The following is a 23,441-nucleotide window of genomic DNA, read 5'->3' as shown; positions in this document are numbered from 1 at the left end:
AAACGTCTGGAACTTCACTAGCACGTTTTGAATTTTGAAAAGTTAGCTACGATCGAGCTCTGTCAGTTGGTAGGCAACTGTTTTTACTGGAGTAACAGTTCAATGGTCTTTGGTTTCTGACACCCCTTCCATGGTATGAACAGCAGAGTGACTCTGCGACCAAGTTTGCTCAATATCCCTTGCAAGAGTCCTCATAGCCAATAGTGTTTATTTCGTATGTATATTTCATATGAAATGGTGCCACGTTTTAGCAATAAAGCCCAAGTGAACGTATCTTTCTGATAACTGCGTTTAAATTGGTTCTTGTACGCCATCAATTATCAGTTATATATTTCTTGTACCATTTATCAATCCATGTTGAACTGATTCAAATCGATTCCAGTAACAGAAACAACGGTAAATCATAGATTTGATTTAATCCTAAACTGTTTTAAGTCCTCTTTACTTCAAATATATTACCAATTCTCAACGAAGATGTCAATGTAATCAAATAAAAACCTTATTGACGAGATAAAAACAAAACATTATTCAAATACTATTGATCATGCTGGTGTTTGATAAGTCGTTTGTTCTATTCAGAGCTAATCGGCAACTGCATTTTGTGTGAATTTTTCAACTAGGTTTTTAAATGAAATTAACTTCACTCTATTTCAACATTGATTGTATTCGCTGAAATTGTATACTTTCAGAACTACCTGGTATCCATTTGCTGAGTTGACAGAAAGACTGTAGTGCATTTAATGTCGATTGTGTCTTCAAAGCCATTTTGGTCTCAATAATAACTATGCAGCAATAAAAAAAGACGAAATTAAAAAATGCTGAAATTTTCTTACGACATCAATTTAATTTTTCTTCTTATTATTATTATTATTAATATCATTATTATGAAGTGGCATTTATAATCGGGAGAAAGGGATGTGGGCATTGAGATTTTTATCATCGAGTCCTGGTCTGTGAGTTCCTACAACAATTCGATAGTCCCAGCTCGCTCGATTTCACCCAATAATTCTTAAAAACGACACTAGTAACAAAGTGCTGACTGTATGTATCGATGTTCATTGGATGCCATCGAGCGTGGTGCACTGTGTATCGTGTGCTTTGCGGTTAGTCGGTTAGTTCTGTCAAAATATGGTTTAGTGATAAAGACTATAATGCAACGTAGTTGTTGGTTATCTTCTGGGGTTGTTGTTGTATTCTCAAATGGAGGGTATAAGGCTAGTTATGCCTAAAGACCGACCGACTTCAGACTGCGGTTTTCCGTCTTTCCAAGACACAATGAATTGGAGTCAGATTCAAATGTATAACAATCCTTTTTATTTTCATCAATGTACACTTCTAAATAATTAAAGTCTTACTAAATTTCTAACACTAAATCTAAAGCCTAACTGAACATCTAAGGACTACCCAAGAACCTAGAATCTGCATAGCTACTGTCTTGTCCAAAAGCTACAGAATAAGTGACTCTCCTTCCTTGCAAAATCGAGAGTTCCCCAAAATATGTTTTCGCCCTATACATATCCTCCGATAGGTGTCGCTCTGAACAAAGAAAATGAATTTTCCTCCAAATTTAGGCCGACATCTGGAGACACTAGTCTATTTTCTATTGTTACCAAGTACTCAATTAACAATACCCAAGATGTTAATCTTATAGTAAGTACTTATAGGTAACAATAGACCTGTCCAGAGAATTATAGAGCATAGTAAATGCTACTATACCCTTTTGTTCCTTACGACCCCAGGAGGTAATAATATTAGCGGTGACATCTTTTGTCTCCAGTCCGGACTACTTTTACAACATACTACAAGGCTACAATAATGTGTATACAAGAATGTGATAACGACAGAGTTGTGGTATGTTTCCTTAACAACCGACAGTTATGTTTTAATATGCCAATGTCAAATATATAATTCATTCTGTGTTCATTAAAAACACAGCAGACATATTGTGTTTCAAGCAAATGAAAGTATAATCAGGTCGTAACCATGTCAAATGTTATGTGAGAATTTGATAAACGGCTCTAATAATGTACATTTGTATGATCGTGTTAACTTGAAATTAAAGGATTGGATAAACGAAACTAGTTTTATTTCAACTTTAACATGCACATCCTGTCATGCAGGGCCCAGTGACTCGATGAGCGTGGACCCGTACAGTGTTTTGGGGCTCCTACTCCCCCCCCCCACCCCCTTCTCTTAGATTTTATGAAACGAAAAACCATTTTTACGCTCTACTGCATTCTGAGAAACCTCTGTAAGTAAATTCTTGGTTGTGTTGGGGTCCTGTGGACTTGGTTCATGTGGACTTCCAACCAGTCCTTATGGGAGTTAAGCCTCGCTCATTCGAACAACTAGAGACTTTTTGCATGTCAGCCCTTGCCTCAGATGTCCTAAAAATTTCCAAAGAGGAGGCAAGCGACCACCGGACACAGACACATACACCCATACAAGCCATACTAGTCGTCCCTCAACATTCATAAATTATTGTTAGGTATTTTATCATGTTTGACTGAATCAATGAATGATAGTTGTATAATCTGGACTATTAACATGCTCCCATGTATTCAATTTATGTAAACCAAATCCATCAATTTCATTTTATCTGCCACGTGTACCAAAATTCCGTGAACCCTTAAAAATATCGGCGAGCATATTAATAACTTGTTACATATTTATTACAATAAATCCCATCAATTCAAAAACGAAAACATATTAAAATTATTCATAACTTTTAAAAAATTAGTTATGGACATTTGTTCACACTAAGAATATGGAAGACGAAATGGCTTTTTATTGAATATTCTTAATTGCTATTTCTTAATTTTAAATTCTTTTCTCTTAATTTGCAAGTTACAATCAGTATTTGGCATTGAAAATTGACATTTGTACAGGAAAATAAAATTTTGTACTTAAATTCTACGTTTTGGATTATCAATTTTACAATTAATAACATCCTTGTCAAAAATATCGTCAAATACAAATCTGCATGCATAAATCCGGTCTAGCAAATTTATCGTTTTTACTGAACTGGTCGAATGGTTTGTGCTGTCGATGGATTCACTAAGTTTTGGAATGGCTGACATTGTAAATAAATCCATTGAGTATAAATTGGATAAACTTATCAGAATTTGGCTAATGACTCACATCATATATGACAATAGGTCATTGCTTAATATTTTTTCTAAGTATTTTGTGATAGGTCTTCTACATTGTTGGGGTTGGGGCCAGGGCTCTGATCTGAAGCCGAAACCCACAGTACCATCAGAGCTAATATAGCAAAGTTTCCCAAATCAAGGCAGATCAATGTTCAACTCTGTCACTGGTCATTACTGAGATTTATAGCTGTATAGCCAATTAGTTCCATGGAAGTATAGGATTAGAAAAACATTTAAATCCATGTTATACGCCTCAATATACTAGACTGATATAATTGGAAAATTTACTAGCCCCAAAAATTTATTTTCTTTCACAAACAAACTAACCGAAAAAATGCATTACTCATTATTGTTTGTTAGACAAAAGATTTGTAATTGATCAATTGTATACAAATGTCAATTTTCAATGATATGTGCTGAATTAAGCATAAAAATTAAGAGATAAGAATTTAAAATTAAGAATTTAGAAATAGATAAAAAGGTATTCTGCCTTCCATACCAGAAATCCTGTGGTAATTAATTATATTTAATATCGATTTACCATGCAATGAACGATATATTAAGGGACTAGGGAGAACTGAAATCCCAGAATGATGGCATGCAACGATTTTATGACACGGAATAATTATATAAAGACTATCGGGTACTATACAGCATATTTTTTTCATTTTTCATATAAGGAAAATGTACCAAAAACAGATTTTTTGTTCATTTTAAGATAAAAAACAAAACAAAAAATGGGAAATTGAAGGAAGTTTCCACAGTGTACAACAAATAAATTTGATATTTCACAAATTTTATATCAGCTTCTATGATATCGATTAATTTCAGCTGGTTCCACCGATCTTATAATCCTGGTGTAACTGTTATGCTAAGAGAAGACTGGGTTAAAGGACAAGGCGCCGAAATTGTAACGAAAGTCATTGAAAATCGATTGAAAAGATATCAAATTATGACCAGACGAAATTCTTATAAGACATATCTGACCAAGTTTAGAGTGCCCTGACGCTCCAGGTCACAAATGCGGAAAGGAGTAAGGTTATAACAACTTTTAAACATTCCATATCATAATAAATCTAAAATTTCCAGACTTTATGGATATACTTAATTTCCTTACGAACACAAAAACGATTCAAAAAGATGTGATAATTTGAGCATCATTTTACTTGATAACGTTACCTGCATGTGTTTCGAAACGTAGTATGTAATAAACCTAGAAGTAGTATATCCATATAACTTGTGTTCTTAATGTTTACCTGCCTGCTTCTATATGTCTTACAAATATTATAATGTGAGCATTGTTTAATTGTTTTCGACTTGCCGTAAAATTACAGAAAACCGGAGTGATAATTTTTCAATTTTTTTTGTTAATTTTCGAAAAGACCTTCCCACGCTTTAGATGTAAAAAAAACAGATAGGATCCATTGTATCGCTCCTCGCTTCCCTTCTGGTTTCCACTCGAAGAAATATTCAGTGGTTTTCTTCGTGAAATTCAGTCTCTTAGTTCGTCACAGTAAAGTGAGTTAGTAGAATGACTGATGAACTAGTCTACTGGTCTGTTAGTAAAATATAAATCATACAGCAAGATGTATCAGACTATTTTATGTGCCATGAAATTGGAACTGTCAACTATCGACAGGTCAGTATTGTGGCATGACAACAAGTATTTGATCAGACTATTGGACAATTAGACTTGTCAGAAATCTCTCGTCAGATGATTACAATGTTGTCTCGTATACTATTAATATTTTACAATATTATAAATAATGTGACACGAAACATTGTGATCGAGACAGCAATTATCGTGGAAGTGATAGTACATAATTCAAATTTAATTGGTGTCTATTTATTTATATAGTCCGAAAGGTGTTTATGTCTATAAACATACACTATCAGATTGAAACAGAGTACGTAAAGAGTCCCTAATATCAATTTGAATGTAATGGATCAGTTGCAAAAACAAAGGTAGAAAGAATAGTAAATTACGATTTTCTTTATATAAAGACATCCTATTTTCTAATAACTATTTTCTGTCATAGTGCATTTTGGAAATTTTATTTTATTTGTTTTATGCTTTTACCTCCATTTTTACTGTTTTGGAAAATAGCGATTATGAGAACTCAATTTTGATTGGATCAATTGAACCAATCAGCGTTAACTACACATATGTCCGACCGGAAGACGAAAATAAAGGTAGCGATATTTTCATTTCTCATTATTGTGATTTTGTTAATTTTGCTATAATGATAATAATCCATATTTTACACGTAACAACCGAAAAAGTACATAAACAAAGTTAACATTTATATTTCTGATCTAAAGTTCGTCGCCATTTGTAAACAAAGACTTCTGTGCATGTCCGTAGTCTCGTAAATTCCTTTCACAGACTCCAAGAAACCATTCACGAGAAAACACCGGCCTCGTATCAATTATAATAGGAAACTTAAAATTTGACGTTTTAAACAATTCTTCAGTGGCCAGGTAAATTTATAGAAACTATATAAAGGTTTAAGATATAGTTACACGCCTAATTAGCGTAATTCTTCACGTTGAAAATAAACCGGTCTAGACCTTTAAGTTCAAATGACCAAATCCCATAGCCTTAAACCATAGCGTTTCATAAACATCCTCTGTGCAATTGGTTTGAAAATCATCTTGGGCTTGTAGATGCAATTGGGGAGATTTCCTTTAAAATCCGTATGAAACATCGATTAGCCGAATGTGGAGTTTTGGCGCAAATGTGGGTATAGACAGACAGGCATTGGATAGTCACTTTTTACATCTAAATTTTCTATAATAATGAATGTATACATTGTACGAGGTTAAACGTTAGAGCGTCGTGATTCTATATTGTCATGATTTAGGCTGATCTCCTGATATCGTTACAGTTAATTCTTATTATCAACGTCTTAAACGATCCCAGCGTCATCCATTTAAATGAGAATAACATACTTTTTTAAGAGGGAAATGTCTATTTATTAATCTTTTATTATAGGCTATTACATATAATTTTATGGCTACCATTGCTTTACCAGAATCATTACACTACACTACAGACTGAAGAACTACACTGTACCACTTTTAAATTGTGGCTTTAGCGCCGTAATAGGGGGGCATCCCCCCTAGAAAAATGGTTTGTGCCCCCAAATGTACCCAACTTGCATTTCTACTAAATTTTAAAACGTGAATTTAACCTTCCAGACATTCTATTAGAGGCTTGTGCCAATGGATCCCCACAGAACTGAAGGATTTCGAATTCAACAGTTCTTCCCCCAGTATATCAGTTTGACCCAAATTTGTACCCCTAGTCTCAGACGTCTGACTCTGAGACGCCACAACTGGGCTCTAGTCACCATAAGTTGAAACGGTATATCTTATAACACCATTAATTGTTATCAAATGTTGCTAGTTACCAGTACAAGTATGTACAAAATACTGTTATAATGTTATTGTACAAATCTGACTATCACGTTTTCTCGATCACAGTGAACAATGTGTCCATATTTATTAAGGATGTCAGTGTCGTCATTGATGATATCTTTCATTCTCTTTCACTATGAGAATGTTAGTGTCTTTTTGTATCATAGGTCTTCTTTACAGTTCTGAAGGAAGAACTGGGCAATCAGGGTGTGGGAATTCTGGGCTCCTCCGATAACCAAATTAACATTAACACCATTTCGATATATTTAATAAGTCGCTCGAATAGCTTTAAGTTTGGTTGACAGAAGTAGTATAATTTTCATGGAATAATTTCAATTGAAAATAGGTTCCACTATGACAGCATATACTCCAAGATGATGAGTACTATCGAGTTCGGAATTGATAAGACTTAATAAGTGTCTGCTTGACCTGGTTCCTAACATTAATAACTAGAGTTCCGAGGGTTTGGAATTGGTCATCTTTACCTCGTTAATAACTCTACTAAAGATTTCAAAAGGACTGGAAACTATCTTAATAACACTTCAAATACTGTCTAACGGGTTGTACAATTTAAATTCCCCAAGGAACAGAAGTCTTCATGACTTGGTGTCACTTTAGACCATCAACATGGCAGTTATCAAATAGAATATTTAATATTGGGAATATGAATGTTGATTACTGTAAATGTTATAAATATTTGGGAGTATGGTTAGACGAACATTTAACTTTTAAACTATGTATTAACGAATTAGCTAAGTCTGCTAGTAGGGCATTGTCAGCACTTTGTACTAAACACTTCCAGGCGGGTGGATTCCCATATAATATTTTCACCAGACTTTACGAAACGCTAGTACAGCCAATTATGTCATATGGTGCTGGAATATGGGGTATGGTAGAGCATAAAAAATTGAATAGTGTACAAAACAGAGCATGTAAGTTATTTCTGGGCCTGAAACGAAACAGTCCAAACCTGGCAGCTAGGGGCGACATGGGTTGGACTTCATGCCTTACAAAACAAAGAGTTGAAGTATTAAGACTATTTTGTCGTTTGAAATGTTTATCAAACGATAGACTTCCTGTAATGATCAGTAATTGGTCCTCTAGACGTAGCAAATCTTGGGAAAAGAGTGTAGAGGCGATGATAAGAAACCTTAATGTGAGCCATATATGTAATGTTGATAATATTAGTAAGAGTCATATGAACCCCTTAAAACGTCATTTGTTCCAAATTGATGAGTCGAAATGGTTCCAGGATTTATGGAATGATGACAAAAACCCGAATGGTAATAAATTAAGAACATACCGGTTATTTAAAAAGGACCTAAAACCCGAACCATATGCTTTATCACATTTTCTCCCACGCCACTTAAGGAAAGCCACGGCTCTATTACGAAGTGGAAGTTCTGACCTTATAATGATTGAAAAATTGAGATATAGTCATCCTCCTACCCCACTTAATTGTCGAACCTGTCCCTTTTGTTTAGAGATTGAGACAGAAACTCATTTTTTAGTAGAATGTGATATGTATTCAGATATCCATTTTGAACTATTCCAGGAAATGCATAAAACAGATAATAATTTCTATAACCTGTCCCCCAAGGAAAAAATTATCATGATCTTATCAAGTGATCTAGTCAACCCCAAAACTATAAGCAGTTATATATACGAGATGTTCTCTAGGAGAAATTATTATATGTCATATAATTATAGAACTTAATACTAAATTATACTGCCTCATAAGATTTTATTTTTATACTAATTATATTTTCTACTGTTTTTAGATATATTAGATCGTGTCTCATAGACCTATATGGTCGGACGATGATTAATTTATATGTATTTTTTAATGAATTTTATTTTATGTATATTTCATTGTGTGACACGTTAATAAACATTTCTTCTTCTCCTTCTTCTTCTTCTTCTGTCTTCATATGTTCAATGAGTCTATACTATGGTGTGAAACTATCCATATATATATTGAATTTGAATCTTTGAAATACTGAAATAAATCCAATACATAAGTCCTTTCCTTTTGTAAACAAATCAAAGTTGGGTGTCAGACTCATTCAAATTTTGGTTTGTGGTCCATGCCAGAGATTAAGTATATCAAAATGTATGCAAAGTTAGTTATTAAGCTGGCACGGCTTTGCCCCCCACTTTCAAATTTTTTATCATTTTACATAGTGAGAGAAAGACCTATGGCCTCCCCTGGAAAAGGTTCATCTCACTTGATGTTTCCTAGAAACGCCATTGTATTTGATGAAAGGCTATGTTTGAAACTAATTGACTTCTCTGTACTGTTACCTTTTATATAAAAAATCTTGTCATATCACGTCAACTAATTTCATTTTTAATATTAGAAAAAAATATTGGTTTGGAGGCGATCTTGGATAATTTCCCAAGCCTTGATTTAGATTATTGATTACTAAAATGATGCGATTGATAATTAGAGTCAATTTAATACTTGGGCGACATTTCACTTTTTTGACGAAATATTTATGATCAGCGAGTAGGAAACTATAAATTATCAGGAAAAATAAATTGCTTTAAGAACATCATTAGCAGATAATTCACCACAGTTTTGAACAAATTATGTTTCTTAGTGAAAACAGATATAATACTTTAAAGCACTATTTACATTGCTGTTGATGTCTTGTTGAACGACTCTTGAATGACATCGGAAACAATGGCCTGGTACGGTTAATATGTGATCGTAACGTATCATTTTGCAGAAATATGATGGTAACAGAACATAGTAGTAATATGGTAGTAACGCTTCAGATTAACGCCAAATCTTTCAATAATGTGATAATGTGATTTAAAACAAACTGTTGGTGCACAGAAACCGGGAAATTAGATGATATCTTCATCAAGTCTTTAAGTAATTAGTTTCAATATTATAGCTAAGTTAACATTTGAGGAAGGAGATTATTGGGATTTTGTTGTCATGGTCGTTTTTGCTTAAAAAAACATTGTCTCCTAAAGTTTTTTTTATAAACGTCAGTCTTAACATTTCCTTGTAACTTCAAAATCTCTTTCTGTTCTCTTCTTTGGTCGTTGAGTACAATCTTTTTAGCGTATTTCTTTAATCGTCGATACAATTAACTCCACATTCAAAAAGATAAATAAAGAAGATATTTACACAAATATAAATAACACAGATGAAAAATTTAAAAACACTCAAAAAATGTTCTCATGCTCATTTGACATTTATGAATTTTCTTTGAGGTCATTTTTCCAGGCACTGCACATTCAAGTTATGTTTTCCCAATTACAGGAAACTATGTCATAATATTTCACGCACTTCATTACGATCCATTTCACACATTAGTATTTTGACGGAAATGGTTCATCGTACTTATTCCTTTCAAATCATTGTCATTCGAAATAGTGCGAATCTTTTGTTAAAAATAACTCGAATTTGTGAATCTCACTGGAACACTCAAATCAAATTTAGTTTACAACTTTCCTGTTTTTGAAATCTATTTAGCTGAGTGAACTGTACAGAGATCCAGTAAAAAAAGTTAACACTTTTGGATACAATGGAATACCTGATTTTGATAAATTCACCCTTCGAATCCATTTAAACGCCTGATGGTTTATCTGGTTTGAAGAGCCCACTACTATACAATTATTGCTTCTGATTTTGTGATACTCTATGTATCTATTACCATGTGGGCGTTTGAAAATAAATACTTACCTATTCGCAAACTTGGTAACTTTTCAGTTCATAAGAACAATGTTTTTTTTCTCCTTTTCCGCTCAACAAGGAACAGTTGTAATGAGAGTTGTGTAATATATTTCTAAAACTACGGCAATAATTTCTGCAAGGTTAATCTTCTATAAAGGTACAATATTTAATGAACCATCATAACGGCGTTTTTATTGTCCTCATAAAGTATAAAGCTTTATGTTCAATAGTTATTTTTGGAAAAGATTAAGGATGTGAAAAGAATTTAATAACAAAGGACAAATTAGGTTAAAAAACTGTGCCATCTATATTCTGAAATGTGTGTAATCTGCGTTCACCCTTTTCATAATCTACTCTTGCATTATATGTTGGAGTTTTATCTTGGTATAGAATTTAAAAAGTTGCTCGTTGAAAATGATGTGTCTTAAAAAGCGTTTAATAGTTAAATATGGCAACAAATCGAGTTCTACCGACTGAAGAAAACAACGACAGGTAAAAATTCAAAAAGAACATAGTAATTTGTGGCACAATTCCCTTAAAATAAACGCAAATGAACTAGAAAGAAACAGAGCAAGAAGATGTAGCCTGTGTTGTGTTTTCAATCAGGCATTTTTACATATTACAGACAAGTAGACATCATTAAACAATTTTAAACTTAATCAATTATCCTTTGACACTTAAATATAGACAGATTGTTTATTGTGATAAGACTACATGTAAATTAATTGTGATGAAAAACAGAAAAAGGTAGTAATAGTGTTAAAAACCAGACTCTTTATTCCTTTTAATTATATTGGTGGAAGATAAGGGGGGGGGGGGGGGGGGAGAGTTAGTTTTACGGACGACAACTCTCTTTCCAAGATGTTGTTGTTGTGTATTTTTTATTCCGAATACTAATATTTCCATTAACAAAACTGAAAAGGGACACCTGTCGACGGTTGAACCATCAGAATCAGGAAACTATTGAACGCTCAATGTCAGGCGACATTTTGGAGAATCTGTCCAATCTCAGGATATGGACTCACTCCACTAATTCATTTGCCATCTCTTCCCATGTAAAAACACGAAATTCAACCTCCTACAACTTTTTCCAGAATCTCGTTGAAAGCTTTCCAATATGTCAAATGAAAACCTGACCAATCCTAAAAAATTCAATATATGATGACCATGAAAATTTGGAGCTACTAAAATTGAAAGTAGACTACTACCGGTTATACTCATATGCTAGAGTTTGGCAGTTCACATAACTACTAATTTTAGAATTAGCCTTCCGCCTTTAGGTCTCTCATCATCTCACCAAATCTTAAAGATAATTCAATTTCAGACAACAAATTCCAAATCTAAACCAAAAATTAATCAAATATAGGCATGCAAAAACCCCAAAAGGGAGAGAGTAAGAAGATTTCTAAAAATAGCCTGGACTACATTCGTATTTGCATAAAATGTTTTAGTGGAGTGAGTCCTATATAGTCGACCTTCGCGCATCAACGACTACTCTCCTTTTCCCGGATTTGAGCGGTCGAAATCTTCCAGTTGATCTCAGTTGCTAGCAGACGATCTATTTCACATGCAAATGCATGTGTAGACGCTATATCCCTTTAAAGTAATTATACGACCCCAGAAACGATTCTGATTGTGTTTTACAGATGACTTTTGGTCGAGAAAATGATAGTTGAAAGAGTTTTTTTTTAGAAGCCCAATAAGTCTTTATTAAGGATTCGTTTTAATACCATATTCTTCAGACTATTATAATGAATATTAGAAGACTGTAATATTACAAGTTTATTAATGAACCTAGTCTGATAGTTATTGACATCATAAAAACAGTCTATCTAATCTGATCACTAGATAATTAAACCTTATATCTTTTAATACTTTTAAATATTCTTTATGTCTGTGGACCTTTTGTTTTCATTTGACATGTAGACGTACGGTCGTCCTCAACTATGTTATATTCTGACTCGTGTCCGCTGTCAAGTAATGTACTTCATTGGAGATTCTATTTGGCAGGCTCAAGTTAATTTCAAGTAATGTCTATTAACAGAGAAGATGTTAGATGAGATAAGATACGCCGACAAAGAAACGTTGTACATGTATGTGATACAACCAAATAAACGTCTGAAATATGTTCCCAGAGTGTAGTGTATCCATAGAAGACTGGAGTCCTCATAGCCACGAACTTTGTCCAAGGACCAAAAGATCAAACAATTCAAGGAAACCTGTGGTCATCATGTCTCATTATTTTCCATCGATGAGCTCCATGGTTATATGAGTTTTAGTCTGTCTTCCAGACGTGTTATGTGACCGTTTCATAATGTCTAGTGCTGACGTCATTTGACCTTTAATTAAACTCCATTTAGTGGCCATGACCTACCAGATAGATTATGAAGCACAACACATCTGATCCTACCAAATATAGACCTGATACACGGATGAGAATTCGTCACTTCTTCAGGCGCGATAAACCTTTTGGTTTTGACGAATTCAAATCACCTCTGAGAAAGTGGGTAGCGTAAGATTTGTCGGACACCAATTGTTATAAACCTTTGATTCAAGGGTTATGTCTTCAAATTGTGTTCAAACATTAAACTTCTACTTGGTTTCTACTTTTGCATTGTCCCAACTATTATTTTGGAATTACGATTTCTTTAATGGCACATATTGCTATTACTTTTTTTGTTTATGCGAGACTGAATTTGTGAACGGCCGAAAGACAAAACCATAATTTATTTGGATTAGAATCCGTTATAGTGACTAATCTCATTGGGATAGTTCCAAATCTCTAGACAATGAAATTTGGATACCATTTGATTTGCAATTGTCTAATTATTACTGTAATTATTCCTGAATATACAGAAATGGTATATATAAAATGATGTATTCTATGATAATTTGACAGCGATTGGCCAAAATTGACCTTACTTGCGATAAATCATATACCATTGGGAATCACTGTACTTATTATGTATAAATTACGCAGCCCACGGGCATCTGATTCAGATCAAAAGTGAATAATTGTTAGGGCGGCCTGTGATTTGATTTATTTAAAGAGATGAAGATTAATGGCGCTTCAAATAAATTTGATTAAGAAGAATTTTGTTTACGACGATAAATGGAATCAGAATTCTCCTTTTTGCCTCTTGTGATTTGTCTGTTATTATTGTTTATTGGGTGTTTGGTTTACATCGGAAACATTTATTCTGTTTCCAGCACAGTGCTTCTTTCTTTCTGTCGACAACGTGTACAATGAATATAATCGGTTGATATCTTGACACCAGTGGACATGATTGGAGCAATGTCTTATTAAATTGTGTGACAGATTACAATATATTAGTTTAGTGGAAAGCTACCCAAAGATAGCATAGTGACAAAAGGGGTACGCAGAGTACTTAACGTTATGGCGACGTAGGCCTATATAGTTGTGATATTTGATACTCCTCTCACCATTTAGAAATAAAAGAATTTTCCTCGAAAGAAGCTGGAATTATTTTTCACTTGACACTGTTATAGTCATAATTGACCATCGTTATCAGGGTCTGCCCTCTCTGGAAACATACAAGGAAAAGAAATTTAAAAACTTGGATTTCCTAAAAGGAAGTCGATCAGTAAACAGTCTTTTGAAATTGAGTCTGAGAAACGAAATAAACCACTGTCCATCCACGATTTGTCACGAAATACCCCACACTTCAAGAGATAAGTTCCCTCAGCTGTTCTTTCGCATTGACCTTATCGTTATTATCAAAATTAATCATATAAAACATGCCTTAAACCCTGGCTTTCTCACTTTAGACAAGTCAGAGACTATCATGAGAGCTCTTATTGCCTGTGTCCTTTTTGTTGCCGTTGCTGTAAGTTTGATCAAATTCATTCTAAAGTTTGTGAATTCTAGTTTGAAAGACACATTTTCATACGCCGTTGTTTTTTCGTCTCATAGGTTGAACACGTTCAAGGCAACGTTGGCGCTTTCGAATTGTTGCTGGTTGCTTTTTATTTTGATTCAAATGGATTACGATTGAGGGATTTTGACTGTTATATTCAATATTTTTAATTGTTACCCTCAAATATTCTCTGTCTTTGATGTGCAGAATTTCAGAGAAACATTGGTAACTGTATTATCTGGCATAAGCACAAAAATATCTCGTGGTCGTGGCGTAGTCTTGTGTTTTACATGACTTTGCTTCAAAGAAATTAACTAAACCGTTGATTCGTCTCCAGATTTTATTTAAGGGGAGGCAATATCACCATTTGAAATAAACATCAGCCAACAATCATGTTTCTAATGTTTGTAGGGTCAGTTCAGATTCCCATGGTGGAATGGAGTCAAGAGTGACAGACATAATGGTTATACCTTTGAATATCATGCACGACACGTAAGTTTATATTGATTTATTCAGTGTCCTAGAGTAATTTGTACAGAATCATAGTGAAATGTGTCGCAACTATACATATTCACAAAAACCGACATTGCACCTAATTTCATTAAAATTAGTTTACCATGTCGTTCTGCTTCCTGATGTATTTTGTCTCCTTTGTAATCTAACACGATTTGTGGCGCGATCCGGCTCTAATGACACTATTTTTAACTGATCAAAGTGTGTCATTTAGAACCTGTGTCTTGAAGAATTGTATCTTGTCTTTTGCAGAACTTGGTTGTTGTTCGAGATTCCAGAGCTTGCTATCTGATTAAGGCACACAAGAATTTACACTACGATGCTACCCAAAGAAATACTGTTGAAGTGAGTATGCATTATCTTAATAATGTCTAAGGTCTAAATATTTTATTGCATACAATGTATAATCCTACTATACCGATACAATGAAAAACAGGCCACTTAATAATTTAAGCCAGAGCTAAGTAAACGTAGGTCAAATACGGTCAAATTTAGAAATACGATGAATTATTGACGGACCATTGCACTAATTGATACCACGAGCCCCTCATGCAATATTAAAAACCTATAGACACTAAAGTGCGCTTCGACCGTTATATAAAGGAGACGTAATAATCCTCTTGGATTAAGAACCATATCTGCATTATCAAATTGGCACTATGGGGTACACAGTCTTGTTCGTACATTATGCAACAAGTGATCTAAGTCCATATAACTTCAATGCAATTCGACGGTAACTTGATCGACTACCAGCATGCCCATTTTGTGAATTCTCTGTAATAAACAACCAATAACACCTCAGGAGGAGGGAACTAGTCTGCATGTAGCTTTTAAATGTAGATTTTAAATGTTCGAAATGTTTTTGTTTAGGATGATATCATCAAGCACATCAAAGAAAAAGATGGTCTTCACCGAGAAACCCATCTCCATGCCTTGTCTCAATTCCACGATATCTTGGAAGCTGGCGAATGCGCTCGAAAATTCTTGTATGAATTGGACCTTGTTTTACCAACAGCCATGCACGCTGCCACTACCACTGCTGGTACCACCATGGGTAACTAAATTCAGGTTAGTTGATGGTGCTTTCTTATTCTGCTTTCGGCAAATTCAGACCGAAGCGCGGAGTGAAAGCCAACTTATCCGACACTTCCTTTTCAGAAATCCTTTATCCATGTAACTAAAGACCTGAACACCGAGGTCAATCAGTGCTCTCGGTCTGATAGTGCGTGTTCTTATTGTTTTCCGGGAAAGTTCACTCCATTGTAAATAGTTCTGACAAGACCATGCACCATTTCAAACGTGCAAGCTATATTTGACCACTTGACCATATTAAGACCATTACACAGTTATATTTCTTAGCGAACTATACATTTTTCTTTTCTATCTTTCAGAAAAGCAGGAAAGATCAATAAAAACCTGTAAAAAATGTAAAACTTGTTTTATTTTCAAAGCACAATAGAGACTGCAAATAAAGTTGTATTTGCATTAATGAGCTCAGACCAAAATTAGAATCATGATATACCTGGTTTAAACCCTGGACAATGAACCGTATGAACGAGCAAGAACCTAGTTCTCACATTTATATAGGTCGACTTTACCACTTTTATTCTTAGAGATACTGCACATTCAACGATAAATCTCCTGATTTAGTCGACATGGATGTACTTGCAGCTGGAAAATCCCAGTTGCGATTTTCGGATTTTGTCAGAATCTTCGATGCTAGTAGTCGTTTAATTTGTAGACATGCATAACATTTTAAAAGATGCTTCTACCTGGGGTAGAATTATTCATTCGTTGCTGACTGAACACAAGCTTTGTGAGTGGTCTTCTTGATACTAGCCTGAAGTAGATTTTTAACGTAAATCGTAAACGTAAACAAGTGAAAAGTAAGACAACATGCCGCACCGATAATGACCTTAAAATAATTTTAACAACAACAAAGATACGCACTATTTCCGTATCCATCATTACTTGGAAGTAACAATGTTGGGACTGAAGAGAGAAAAAGAGTTACATCCCTTTATATATATATAAATAGTAACCCAGCTCCATGTCTTTCGTCTTTAAAGGGAATGTAAACTGGTTGTAGTTCGATTTTCCATCAGATGTCTTTTTTCTATGTTAGTAAATTGAGAGAAGATTCAACAGATTGGTGGTTGTTTTCCTACGATGAATATTGACACAGACATTAAAAAATCTCAATTAAACATGTATAATGTGTTCGGATGGGTGTCTTTTAGGACATATTTTTGAACATATATTACACTTGATCTGAAGGCAAGCTGTCATATTCGTGTATTGAATCATAATAGACGTTTATTGTTTCAAACCTTATCACCAATGTTCTATGGCCCACTTTTTAACATGATTTTGGACAGGGTAACTGACGTTTCTGTCTGTATACTTTTATAATGTCGTTTTTTTAGGAATGATAAAATCAAAGAAACCCTAAAACCGCGAGTGGAAGCACAAAAAAAAGAATCATCAGTCATTATATGAATACTCGATTTCCAAAGTGCACTTAGAGAGTAAGTAGCATCATCAAATATATCAAATGATGCAAATTTAATGTAAGGTTTCATTACGTTTATAGAAAACAAAAGCGACGACGAAGACTAGCAAAAGACCTTGATCTCGATATGAGTGTATTTGGACTGTCAGATTGTCGTATACAAGAATAAAGAAAATCATGTACCACGATTGATAAAACATTTTTTAGAATTATTTCATCTGCACTTTCCCATAAATTAATCTTTGAATATGCATAAAAGGACTGTATGTTGCTTTGTCATTTACTTTTGATAGCATATTCCTCTGTAGCGTCATGAGAGGTTTAATAGCTTTAACTTTGATTGCTTGTGCTTCGGTAAGTATATTTTAATAGAAGCTAAACCCTTTTTTTTTGTAGATCATAAATGGAAAGCAAGAGGTAAGGATTAATGCGAAACTAGGTATCTGATGAATCAGGATACAGTGTCCACAAAGAGTTTGCGTACTTTACAAATAAGACTCGAATCCTAATTATAGAATTTCAGTTTATTTCTGAATCGGCTATCCTGTTAAATATTTATTTCCGAAATCTACACCTTCTACACCTCGAATATCTTTCATATGTTAATATGTATCACATGGTTGTTGGTTTGGAATCTCTTTTGCATTTCTAAGCACTAATGTATCAAGTGCACGGGAAGTGTTTGTTTGCATTTTGAACCGTTTTGGATTTCTGTAAGTAGCTCGCTGGCATTTAACATGAACATTAACCTTTATTTTCCCTACAGGCCCAGATATTCCGTTGGCCATATTGGAATAGAAATGAAAAGGACAACCATGGTGGATATACATTTGAATACCATGATCGCCATGTAAGTAATATTATTTTTAATTGAAAATAATTATTATCAGTTTACTACTTTGGGATGATCAAAAAATGAAATTTGTTGAAAAGAATAGTTGCTCCATTTTGGGAGCGGTGGGGAGGGGAGGGGGGGGGGGGGTTAAGGCTTGAATAGATGTAAATAGTCTTCAAAAGTACTAGAAATGTACGAAAATCACACAGTTCCCTGTTCTGCGACTAAGGTCGAATGGTAATAAAAAATGGCATCTGTCGCTTTTAAATGAGTCTTTGTTCATCATTAGACCTGGTGTCAAAACTATACAAAAGAAACCCTTTATAAATCCAATAAATCCATAAAATTTGATAATAATGTATAAATTTAAGTAATTTTTCAATAATTATTTAGTTGAGTAAGATATCGTCTTATATCGACATTCTATTATTTAGTCATGGCATCTGATATATACCCTTATTGCGACTTTCAGACTTTAACTTTCCGAATCGTCTTTAGTCGCTGGTTCTTAAACCTGGGATACTAAAATCTCCTAGGTTTACAAACATACTTCACTGAAGGTAGCATACAAACGTGTGTAAATGTCGCTGAATAAACAATTCTTTAGACTTCATTTACAATATAACCTTTTTTTTAATGAGTTAATAATAATTCTTTAAGAGTCAGTGGAGTCATCGCCATTAATTTTCCTGTTTCGCACATAATGTTTAGACATTCCTTTCTCTTTCAGCATCTGTTGATTGTAAGAGACAATTCATTTTGTTATTTAATCGATGCCAAACCAGATGTTGTTAAATCTTATAATGATGCCGCTACTAGAGCTAGTGTAGAGGTTAGTTTTAATGTACAATTATGTACGATCTATTATTTATGTTAGTTGACAACACGGTTATCAATTTTTGCCAACGACTTTAAAATCCCACTACAACTTTATTATCACCATAGTTTTGATAATATGATCAGGAAATGTTACCTTTTTGGTCATAATTGAGCTGCAGTGCGCAATTAAATTGTATAAGAAATCCCGTGCAACCATTTCAGTTTTTACAGTGAGACCATTTCAGTTTTTACCGTGCGACCATTTCCGTTTTTACGCATCCTTTACCAAATTAAAGCGTCCTTTTATGATAATAACTTTTACACGTTTAGATATGTTAATGATATTTTTATTATCGACTTTCGAAGGAACACAATGTATTTCCTTCGCGTTTTTTTTTCTTACATTGTAACCTCTTGCCCATCGACCTTCAATATATTTCAGGATATCAATTGTTTATACAGAAATAAACATGATAAGTGGAGCAATAAAAAAACTTCCTCATACCTTATATTTATGTGAATAACATATTGTTTCCGAGAACAAAAAGTGGTTATTTTCGTAACTGGGACTATTAACGTAGCTTAATGTCTGTATAGTCTGGTCTGTGGAAAATTCCGATTCAATCCATGCATCCTACTATGTTTGCCTAAAAGCTAATAACAGTCGTGTAACAGAGTTCTTATATCTTCTAGGATGATATAATCAGTCACATCAAGGCCAATCAAGATATGCACCAAATCAACCATTTCGATGCCCTGCTTAAATATCACGATCCTCTGCAAGCTGCTGAATGTGTCAAACATTCTATTGTTGAGTTGAGTTATTCTCTGGGTACAATTGCTACTTCCGTGCCACAAACTTCCATGCCTGAGACTACCACGGCTGGAGCCACTGTTTAAAGTACGTAAATTTTCTTTTTTCGACATCCTGACATCCGTAACTTTACATTGACACATTATGCTAAGGGTTCCTTGGCACTGTAAATGATCTGGTGACATCTCGTCTAGTTGAGAAAGACTTATGGAAATTTTCCAATTATAACTTTGACACATGTATTCTCTTACCATATAAATGATCTGAGTTATCTCATTCAGTTGAGTTAGACTTAATATGACTGAGTTCACCTATATACTTTGTTAATTGCAGAAATTTTGATTTTATGAGTGACAATTGATAATTCTGTACTAACTTAGGTTAGAGTCATGGAAGCTCAATTTGGTGACAACGATCATATTATCTGAATAAAGTGTGTCAAGTAATTCAAGCATCAGCGTTCATAAATATTATTATTATAAATTAGATTAGTCTACAGACACGGTAAAGATAAAATTGTAAATATGATATCACTCATGCATTTTATTTTATTGCAGGTATCACTAGAGCAGAAAATAAACTATTTCTTAAACTATATAATTGTTAATTATTTCATGGAATTGGCATATCCTTTTCAGTCAAGCTTTGTCTATGCTTACAGAATTGTGGAAACGTATTAAAATCGGATCTTGCTGAACTAAATGAAATGGGGTAGGCCAATGTGTTGCAATTGAACTAACAATAATATAACACTTTGCCGATTGAATATAACGGATCGAAACGGCACAGTGCTGTGGTCGTGCAAGGAATATAGTTTCGAAGCTGATGTGGGTAAAGTTATACTTGTTTTAGGCACATATCACGTCCTGCGATCGTGTAAACTTGTAACTTCTACACGTCATCAGTTGGAATTCTAACCATTTCATTCACAACAATGAACATCAATATTTAAATAATTTAGTTAAATGTGTATAATCACAAATATTGATGTCTTATTCAAATCTTATAATACAGAAGGCTAAAAATTAGCATCACTGTTAATTGAATTTCACACAATAATTGTCCTAAATAACTGTAACGGGTCTATTTCGTAAATAATCATCTAATCTAGGTAGGAGAGGGACCAGTTTATAATTGGCTGCTATATTAGGATAATTGTCTAAAACATGGGAGTCAAAGTTCGTCAGATGTTGACAAAGATCAAATACTGCTAAATCAGCCCACGTTAACTGTAATATAAAAAGCATTATTCTTCTAAAGACTTTAGAACCAGTAATTTATTAAAAAAATACACATAATTCTCAACAGCTGCTTGTTTAATTTTCAAATGATTTTTTGTAAAGAGTGCTCTAGTATGCAACACAGATCACCTGATAATGACAATGTAAATTGTTGAAACGTAGAGTACAATAAAACTCAGGAAGAGAATACCATAAAATTGTGGACCGTTATTTAAACTGATCTTTAGCCCCGAATGTTGCTTTCGGACAAGTTTAACAAGAAAGAGGTTGTTCAGTGGTTTTCTTATAATTATATCAAACCATGAATACTGGTGATCAGTCCAAATGTACTTTTGTGGTATCGATACGGAGCCGATAAGAATTTCTCAATACAGTTGTTGCTGTGAAAGGACAGACGGTATTGATATCACATGTGGGTCATTTTCACGAGTCCTTGATCCTAGATATATAAGAGTTAAGCTCAACCTAATTTTGAGAAAAAGAAATTGAAAGTGCATATTTTGAATAAAAACGGAACACTCTTTATTGACCCGTAGCATAAGAAAATGGTTGAATTAAGGTGAATAAGTAATTAAAGGTTCACTCACCGAATCTCCAACGAGGAAATCACTTTCTTTATTTTTGGCTGCAATATTTTCTATCACACCTAAAACCAGTGGTAATAGCTCTTTGGTAAATTTCTCGACAGCTGCTGCCTGGTAGATAAATATCAATATAAAGGACGATGATCTCTGTGTCGATAATTACCACTCATGGTATAGCTTGGGGGAAGTGAATCATAGACTATAATTGTAGTCAGTGTATGTTCTTGATCATCATGTAATATCAGTTCCCTTTAGTTTACCATTGTGTTCCGGGCATTATTCAGAACAGGTTTGGCTTTAGTTTAGCAAAATGCATCAATAATCTCACTCAGATCAGGTTTGGCTCTATACTTTGATTACTTCAAGTCTTTCACAGTGCAGTGTGTCATCAGACAACACATAAGAATCCTTCAATGAAATTATATTTATGCCAACTGAGACGATTCAAAACCCATTATAAACAGTACATTAAATTTATACAGTTATAACTGATATAAATAAAACTATTCAAGCCAGACTTAATTGTGTACACTACTACCCGAACTACCTCAAATATAGAAAGATGCTCTGAGGTGTGCTTAGACTTATCCTTCTATGTGCAATATGTCTTGCAGCACTTTATTACAATTACATAAATGATCCTAGGCCACTATATCACAACACTGCGACAAATCTGTTCTTCTGACTGATGTACGGATGAGATGAACGGGCAGGGCCAGCTTAGGCAACTGAAATGTTTATATGCATCCTTTCAGTGGTTCGTAGCATCGTACACAGCCTTTACCATTATTCCACCATCTTCCTTGAATCAAAGGGCAGTTTCTATTTTACTCTCAACAGATAGACACAATATATTTCAAAACTGACCTTCTTTTCTTCGTCTTTCTCGAAAACAAATCCAGAAAAGGATTCTCTGACCTGTATAATTTTCTCTACAATGGTATCCGTCAGTAATTGTTCGTAATTAGTTTTTCCTGTTAATCCTACAAGGAAAGATTGAGTGATCAATTATGTACCGTTTAGAAATAGGAATGACGGTATATGATTATGCTTTCCAGTATAATATGACGTTCTGCTACGCACATGCTTCTGAATTCACCAAAAAAGCTGCTGGCTTTACAGACCGGACGGAAGTCGAGTTGATAAACTCAGTCCAAGAATTACATCAGAATGTATCGTAAATCTGGTCATGTCTTGCTTCGGTGATGATGTTATTATATGCAATAAGCTAAGAAAGTATCAGAAATTCATTTCATTTCGCTTTGAAATCATTCTCAACATCCAGAAGGCATTTATTTTCATACGAACACAAGACTTTTTTTCTTTCTCGTGCATGTTAAGATGGGGCCTACCGAATTCCCTGGCTAAATATCTGGCAATCACCACACTCTCATCAAACAATTCTCCATTTAACTCCAATACAGGTAGTGTTCGACCAGGCATTTCTAGAATAAAATAGACTTCATGGATACACATATTAATTAAGGCTGATCATCGCCAATCTATCTACAGTAAAATGACTCGTAAGAACTCGTTTCTTAGACAACAAAATAATATTTTATAATATTTATATAATCAATCTATACGGTATAAATGCTTCTGAATTCTCCAGAAAGATGTATGCCATCTTGTTTGTTGAATATCAGTGTATAAACGCTATGGTGAGCTATCTGTAATAGCTCAATGTAATATTACTATATTTTATGGAAAATACCTTTCTTTCTTACAGAGGCATTCAGCAACATCTTCCACTCCATATTAAAAATTTGTCCTGAATTTCAAAGTTTTATTCATTTACTGTTTTTTGTGGTAATGGAACAATGTATTGAGTACTTACGTGGCTTTTTCTCGTCCCATTCCTTGCCATGTCGTTCACATCTCACATCTTCATATGGAACCCCTGCAGCTACAAATAGTAACCGTGGAAATTCCCCCCGAGCTCTTACATTCTTGAAAAAATGGTATCTATATTTGGTTGTCAT

The 23,441-nt window shown here is 34.1% G+C and overlaps 4 protein-coding genes across 4 annotated transcripts; 3 read left to right on the top strand and 1 right to left on the bottom strand.

Moving 5' to 3' along the window:
- Positions 1-7,434: 7,434 nt before the first annotated feature.
- On the top strand, positions 7,435-8,289 carry LOTGIDRAFT_153685 (hypothetical protein; the record flags this gene model as incomplete). Its single annotated transcript, XM_009059706.1, has 1 exon — positions 7,435-8,289. The coding sequence occupies one exon, from the start codon at positions 7,435-7,437 to the stop codon at positions 8,287-8,289; it is 855 nt and encodes a 284-aa protein (XP_009057954.1).
- A 5,780-nt stretch (positions 8,290-14,069) lies between these two features.
- On the top strand, positions 14,070-15,716 carry LOTGIDRAFT_153684 (hypothetical protein; the record flags this gene model as incomplete). The annotated part of the gene is made up of 4 exons (XM_009059705.1): positions 14,070-14,111; positions 14,553-14,633; positions 14,907-14,999; positions 15,525-15,716. The coding sequence occupies 4 exons, from the start codon at positions 14,070-14,072 to the stop codon at positions 15,714-15,716; spliced, it is 408 nt and encodes a 135-aa protein (XP_009057953.1).
- Positions 15,717-17,449: 1,733 nt separating this feature from the next.
- On the top strand, positions 17,450-20,229 carry LOTGIDRAFT_228750 (hypothetical protein). Its single transcript, XM_009059704.1, has 6 exons — positions 17,450-17,520; positions 17,563-17,583; positions 17,933-18,016; positions 18,732-18,833; positions 19,514-19,721; positions 20,192-20,229. Exons 1-5 carry the CDS (start codon positions 17,479-17,481, stop codon positions 19,718-19,720), a joined length of 456 nt encoding a protein of 151 aa, XP_009057952.1. The 5' UTR covers positions 17,450-17,478; the 3' UTR covers position 19,721; positions 20,192-20,229.
- Positions 20,230-20,698: 469 nt separating this feature from the next.
- Positions 20,699-23,441, bottom strand: LOTGIDRAFT_153682 (hypothetical protein; the record flags this gene model as incomplete). The annotated part of the gene is made up of 5 exons (XM_009059703.1): positions 20,699-20,863; positions 21,463-21,570; positions 22,327-22,442; positions 22,812-22,904; positions 23,297-23,441. The coding sequence occupies 5 exons, from the start codon at positions 23,439-23,441 to the stop codon at positions 20,699-20,701; spliced, it is 627 nt and encodes a 208-aa protein (XP_009057951.1).

This window comes from Lottia gigantea (assembly GCF_000327385.1).
Source record: "Lottia gigantea unplaced genomic scaffold LOTGIsca_4, whole genome shotgun sequence".
Classification (NCBI taxonomy): Eukaryota; Metazoa; Mollusca; class Gastropoda; family Lottiidae; genus Lottia; species Lottia gigantea.
Note: the sequence above shows the minus strand (reverse complement) of the source record. Positions and strands in the feature narration are given on the sequence as shown.

Bases quoted from the DNA above. Each gene is read 5' to 3' on its own strand.
- LOTGIDRAFT_228750 (XM_009059704.1), top strand. From the start codon at position 17,479: ATGAGAGGTTTAATAGCTTTAACTTTGATTGCTTGTGCTTCG. The intron at 17,584-17,932 runs GTAAGGATTAAT...TTTTCCCTACAG, and splicing joins TCATAAATGGAAAGCAAGAG to GCCCAGATATTCCGTTGGCC. The intron at 18,017-18,731 runs GTAAGTAATATT...TTTCTCTTTCAG, and splicing joins TTGAATACCATGATCGCCAT to CATCTGTTGATTGTAAGAGA.